General features: G+C 49.6%; 1 protein-coding gene across 1 annotated transcript; it reads right to left on the bottom strand.

The window, feature by feature from the left end:
- Window positions 1-58: 58 nt before the first annotated feature.
- Window positions 59-4,693, bottom strand: LOC104957895 (serine/arginine repetitive matrix protein 1-like; the record flags this gene model as incomplete). The annotated part of the gene is made up of 3 exons (XM_010785575.1): window positions 59-584; window positions 1,915-4,315; window positions 4,656-4,693. Coding segments are annotated over 3 exons (2,577 nt in total), but the record flags the coding sequence as incomplete, so codon positions are not given.
- Between the last annotated feature and the right edge of the window lie 1,370 nt (window positions 4,694-6,063).

Here is a 6,063-nt window from a genome sequence, read left to right as displayed (position 1 = left end):
GACACTTGGTGAGTTCCCTGACACACCGGGGACACATATTCATGTAGAAAAGACGTACAAAAGTGCATTTTGCATGATAGGTCCCCTTTAAGGACTAGAGTTTCCGGACGGACCTTTCAACAACATGCCTGGTAACGGTCCCTACAAGGTCTAGGTAACTTATAGACGGGGTTGAGGCTCCGTGTAGCGGCACTAAGCGTGGAGCTCTCTTACTACGTCATTCTGGTGGTGCTACAGGGAGAGCACGGTAGATGCTAGGAAAAATTGACACAAGAAAAGCCATATTGACTTCTATCAAAAAGACTAAATCCCTGGCTACCTCGGGGGAGTCTACGGTACCAGAAAGACAAGCCGGACTGAGGAGCAAACATCGCATTAGACCTGTCTTTAACACAGGGGTAAACGAAGACTTGTTTTATCTTATGTACACTTTAGTTAGATCAAGGTTAGCTTATTAACATTTTACCAATGACTCTGCTTTTCTGACCAAGAAGCCGCTTTTCTGTGCACTCTTTCTTGTGGGCGATCCAGTCCTTGTAGTTCTGATCCCGCTTCTCCAAAAGCCTCTTGTTATACGAATCCAGCTGCAACACAAACAAACAACTTTTAGAGTGGTAGCTTATGTCGCGGAAACACGGTTGTCTTGCATCATTTTGAAGGTTTCTATATTTAAAAAGTCCATAAACGAATCGCTGCAAGAAGCTCAAAACGCAACAGAGACCAGGGGAAACTAAAGAGTGACGCACACAGCTGAGAGACCAGGGGACACTAAAGAGTGACACACACAGCTGGGAGACCAGGGGACACTAAAGAGTGACGCACACAGCTGAGAGACCAGGGGACACTAAAGAGTGACGCACACAGCTGACAGACCAGGGGACACTAAAGAGTGACGCACACAGCTGAGAGACCAGGGGACACTAAAGAGTGACGCACACAGCTGGGACGCTTGGTGACATTCAGGATTATATATATTATATTCCTTATAAAGCTGAACAACTGTCTCTGTTGTTGGAAACTCACCTGAATTTTTCTCTGGTCTTATTTTAACAAAGTGATCACATGACTCCTTCTGATGTTACTGCAGATCTGGTGTAAGCTAGCTAGCTAACGTAGCTAACCTAGTCATTTCAGATATACTGACAAACACTGACAGTTATGAGACGACTAGTCTAGCACTTTGGTGCAAATGAAATGATGAGGTCTTTATAAAGGCTGCTACACACCAACCCGATTTTGGGAGTCAGAGGCCGTCAGAGGCAGTCGGGCATTTGCGGCGCCCTATTCAGGTTGGTGTGTCCCGCACCGTTATCTCTTTACGGCACATTTTCACACCAGTTGAATCGGCCGAGGGAGGCCAAAGGGATAAAGAAATCACTCTGATTGGCTGTTCAGCTTAGCGAGTCAGTGCATGAGAAGCGAAGCGGAAGTGAGGGACCAAAACAAACGATTAAGAAGGCACAGACGGCTAATCTTTTTCATTTTCATCTCACCCGGACGAAAGAGTTTCTTTTTTAAGTTTCCATGTTTTCGATCGACGAGAGAGAGTGAAAATGGAACCCAGACGCTATTTGTTGTTTGTTTATATCACGCAGCCTGTTCTTCTTCTCTCGGTGTATAGTCTGTCTTCCGGTTGTTGCCTCTTTTGAATGACGAATACACACTACCGCTGCCTGCTGGTAAGAACAGTTATTGCTACTCGTCGTCGTAGCGGACGTAAAAGTCGGGACGCCTTCAGTACGCGTTCTTTGGTCTCAGGTTGGTGTGTAGCGGCCTTTAAGCTTTCTTTAATAATTGTTTTCAAGCTAAATAATAAATAGTGGTCTACTGTCCGGTACATTTAAATCTTACCAGTCACTTGGACCACTGGCCGTACCATGGCACAATATGACTGTCCTACAGTAGGAACCATACCTTCTCCTTCTGCTTGTTCTTAATGTCGTCCTCCGTGGAGGTCTGAGAGCTGGACGGAGACGAGGAAGCGCTCGGTAAACTAAACTGCACGGATTTGACCGGCTTGGCTGGCTGCTGCACGGCCAGAGATTTCACAGTCTCTATGACCTTCAGGCACCGGGCCACCGTGGTAGAGATTGTGGACTGGTTAGGATCAGCAGGACTGGACGTTGGTGCTGATTCTGCGGCGGCGGTGGGGGGCGGCACAGAACCAGGGGAGATAAGGGGGGGGTCTGAGGGAGGGTGGCCAATAAAGGGAAAGACTGGAGTACCAGGGGGTGGAGCGAATGGAGGTTGTCCGAGAGGGCGCCGTGGTGGAGGTCCAGGAGGCGGTCCTGGAGGAAGATGTGCCGGATGCCGTGGAGGAGGTCCAGAGGGATACCTGAATGACTGGATGCCAGCTGCAGGAGGAGATGGAGTTCCCATGCTGGGGGGGGTGAAGCTCTGTGGGGGAAACTGGGTGGTGATCCCAAGGGGCCAGTTGACTGGTACGGGGGGGCGTTGGAAGTGGGTCGGCGGAGGCCCGGTAGGGGGAGTGGGGGAGTTGTTGTTCCCCATGTTCTTGCTAAGACTCTGCAGCTGCTGGGCCTTCTGAAGAGCCTCCAGCTCCTTCTGGTCCAGGAACCCTTCGTACTCCGAGACAGCTCTGGATTGGCTGCTAGGCTGCAGACTGGAGGACCTGGCTGGGGAGGGGGAGTGAATGTGATCCGATTCAATGGAACCTGTTCTACTCGGCTGCCGTTCCTCCCTCGGGGACGACAGCATATCTCTTTCTGTGGACGAGGACTTGGGGCTGTAGATCTTTTCCTGGGCTCGACTGGCCAGTTTGGACATGTCTCCGGTGCTCAGCTTCAGGCCGATCGAACGCAGCAGACTCTGGATCTTGTCGTAGGGTTCTGCAGTGTTCTTCACTTCCTCACTTGTTCTCTCTAATGAGGAGCGTTTTGGATTTGTCTTCTTCTGATCCAGAGCTATACTGGTGCCAGGTTGCTCTTGAGCAAGTCCTACGATCCGAGAGAAACCCCCGCCATCCTGAAGCGCCCTCTCATGAGGCAGCAGGTCATCGGTCAAAGGAACCGGTTCTGGTTGCTTCACAACATCCACCTTCTTATTGAGCATGTCGAGGAATCGGTCCAGCGGCTGCTGGGCCGAGGCGGGTCCCGGACGTGGTCTTGGGGAGGGGCTTCTGGGAGGCGGAACTGAGGGAGAAGGAGGTCTGTAAGGGTGTTGGGAAGAAGAAGTGGCAGGGATTTGCGTCAAGGGAGGCTGGGTGGAGGCAGCAGGAAGGTGTCCGTACTGAGTACCAGGTGAGGGATCTCGGCGTTCTGGAGACTGGCTCCGGTACGGATCCTCGTACCGCCGCTCTGCGTAGGCCGGGTCGTAGTAGCGGTCTCCGTGGGGTTCGTCGTAAACATCGTAGCGGTCGGTGTAGCGTGGGCCGGCAGACGGAGGGCCAGCATAGGCTGGTTCGCCATAGACTCGAGGGGGGTCACTGTTGGGACGATCGGCGTACGGGCGTTCGGGGTAGGAACCTGCAGGGTAGGGTTCCCCGTAGCGATAAGCGCTGTACTGCCGGTCGTAATATGGGTCGTCGTATGGGTGAGGAGCACGGAGTGGGTACTCGGGCCCCTCTCCTCGTCTCTTCAGGATGGACCGGACCGGTTTGTACTCTGAGAGCGGGACGGAGATCCTGCCGTGGTCATAGTCTATGCAGGTCCTCTGTCCGGGGTCCAGGTCCACCAGAGACTTCTTGTAGGCGATCATGTCGTTCAGCTCATCCAGCTCTCGCTTCTTCCTCACCAGCTCGTCGTCCACCACTCCTCCTCCTCGTCGGGGGGGAGGACTCGGCTCCCTCCTCCTCTTCAGAGCTTCATCTCTGCTGGTGATGCTCCTCTTCTTCACCTCCTCGACCCTTTCACGGCTCCTGCTCCGGCTCTTGGAGCGCCGTTTGGATCGATCCGGGCTCCGGCTTTTCCTCAACCGGCTGCCTCTACGTTCGGCGCTAGTGCTGCGTCTCTTTTTGATGAGTCGTCCGAACTGGTCTCTGAGCGGACTCTTGCTTTTACTCCTGCTCTTAGCCCTACTCCTAACCGGACTCCTGCTTCTGGCCTGACTCTTACCGGGACTCCTGCTTTTACTCCTGCTCCTAGCCCTACTCCTAGCTGGACTTTTGGCCCGACTCCTGCTTGGACTCCTGCTTTTACTCCTGCTTCTAGCCCGACTCCTGCTTGGACTCCTGCTTGGACTCCTGCTCCTGCCGTATCTTCGCCGAGAGGCACCGTAGTCCTTCCTGGTCTTGCTGTCCTGCGTTCGGAGGTTTTTTACCACAGCTTTCATCTTGTCCGTCTCTGGTTTATCTTTCCTGAAATATCAGAGGTGAGTTACAGAGAGATGTGTATTCCTGTACATCTCATATACTAAATGTGTGTAGATCAGTAATGAACCCATATAAATTAATCTCCTTCAATGAGATTATGCTTTTGTCTGTCAGCAGGATTACAGGATGAACTTCATGAAATGTAGTATTAAGGTGCAGCGTGGGCTAAAGACAACCCAATAAGGCTTTAAGAAGATCAAAATCAGCCCCAGTTTTAATTTAAAAAGCAAAACAAAAACTCTGGAAAACCATCAACATAGCCGTTTTCTACTGGCATCTTTAATCAGCTTATTTTTCCAACACAATATAACGTGTTAGTACTCACTCAGCGTCTTCTGAAGCTTTGGCCAGCTTGATGGTCATCTACAGAATATTAGACATCAGTTTAGAAAACACCATCAACAAATGCTTCCCATTGGTCACACACACACAGTTACATAACAAAGTAAATAACCAGATTTATGTTATACTTTAAATCAGTTTGTGCTACGTGAGAGTTCTGTAAAGTTCTGTAGGAGTCTAGAAAGACGGGAGGAATGAATGAAGTACATCAACAGAAGAGTTAGCGGTATTCCCCTCATACATACACCGTAACGTACGGATCATCCTCTGAGGGGATGCTCCAGAGGTGGGACCAAGTCATTGTTTTGCAAGTCCGAGTCAAGTCTCAAGTCTTTGCGCTCAAGTCCGAGTCAAGTCTCAAGTCTTTGCACTCAAGTTCAAGTCAAGTCCAAGTCCTAAACTTTGACAAAACGAGTCTTAAACAAGTCCTTAAGTGCTTTTCACCAAATGTAATGACATCCATCAACAGAATAATACTTAATAATCAAACTGCTCTTTATTAGTCACATTAATAATTTAATAATCAATTTTCTCTCTGCTGGTAAAGCCACGTGTTTTTTCTTCTATTTGAAGAGGGATCAGTAAGGTAAGGCACCCGTGACGGTTTGATTCAGAAGGAGTTTAATGTATAAGATCCCTGATGTTGAGGTAACAGAATGTTTATTTCCACTCTGTACAACATGTTATAAGGGACCCACAACCTATCTTTATGCAAGGGATAATGTGCAGCGAGGCGTCTCTATGGGTAAAAGAACACCTGAATCTAGATTCCTCTGCAGGTAGTTCTTTGAGTTGATGCTAATACTTTTGTACTTTTACTTGAGTAACATTTTGAATGCAGGACTTTTTATTGTAACCGAGTATTCCTACACTCTGCTACTTTACTCAAGTACAAGATCTGAACTTCTCCCACCTCTGACAATAAATCCTGAGTGGTTACCAAAACAAAACCCTGCTCTGAAGGTTATTTTCATTTTACAAATCCTGCACTCAGCTTTGCTTTCTCCAATATCATTGAAATGCAGCCAGACGCTGCTTCTCTCTGCACAGAGGGTTTTCTGTGCAGCTGGCCTGTCCCACTACACCTGCTGTGCCCCCCACCCTTCTTTCACATAATGGTATGATCCTAGTGTGTCCTCGCATATGATTGGCCACATGGTGGCCCAGCTAAATAAAGTCCCGACCCTGCCTGCAAGGATTCTCAGCTAGAGTAAGAGCGGCTGGAGACTCTGCTCTCCCCGACGGGAGTCTGCTCTTCTAGCGGCATCTCGCGATCGGTGTGTTGGAGACCCCTGAATTAAAGTATCAAGTCACCTCAAGTCAGAAGGCTCGAGTCCAAGTCAAGTCCTGAGTCATTGGTGTTCAAGTCCAAGTCGAGTCGCAGCTGTTTT

This window comes from Notothenia coriiceps, unplaced genomic scaffold (assembly GCF_000735185.1).
Source record: "Notothenia coriiceps isolate Sejong01 unplaced genomic scaffold, NC01 NC01_scaffold00027964, whole genome shotgun sequence".
Classification (NCBI taxonomy): Eukaryota; Metazoa; Chordata; class Actinopteri; order Perciformes; family Nototheniidae; genus Notothenia; species Notothenia coriiceps.
The sequence above is the reverse complement of the archived record's forward strand: the minus strand, read 5'-3'. Positions and strand labels throughout refer to the sequence as shown.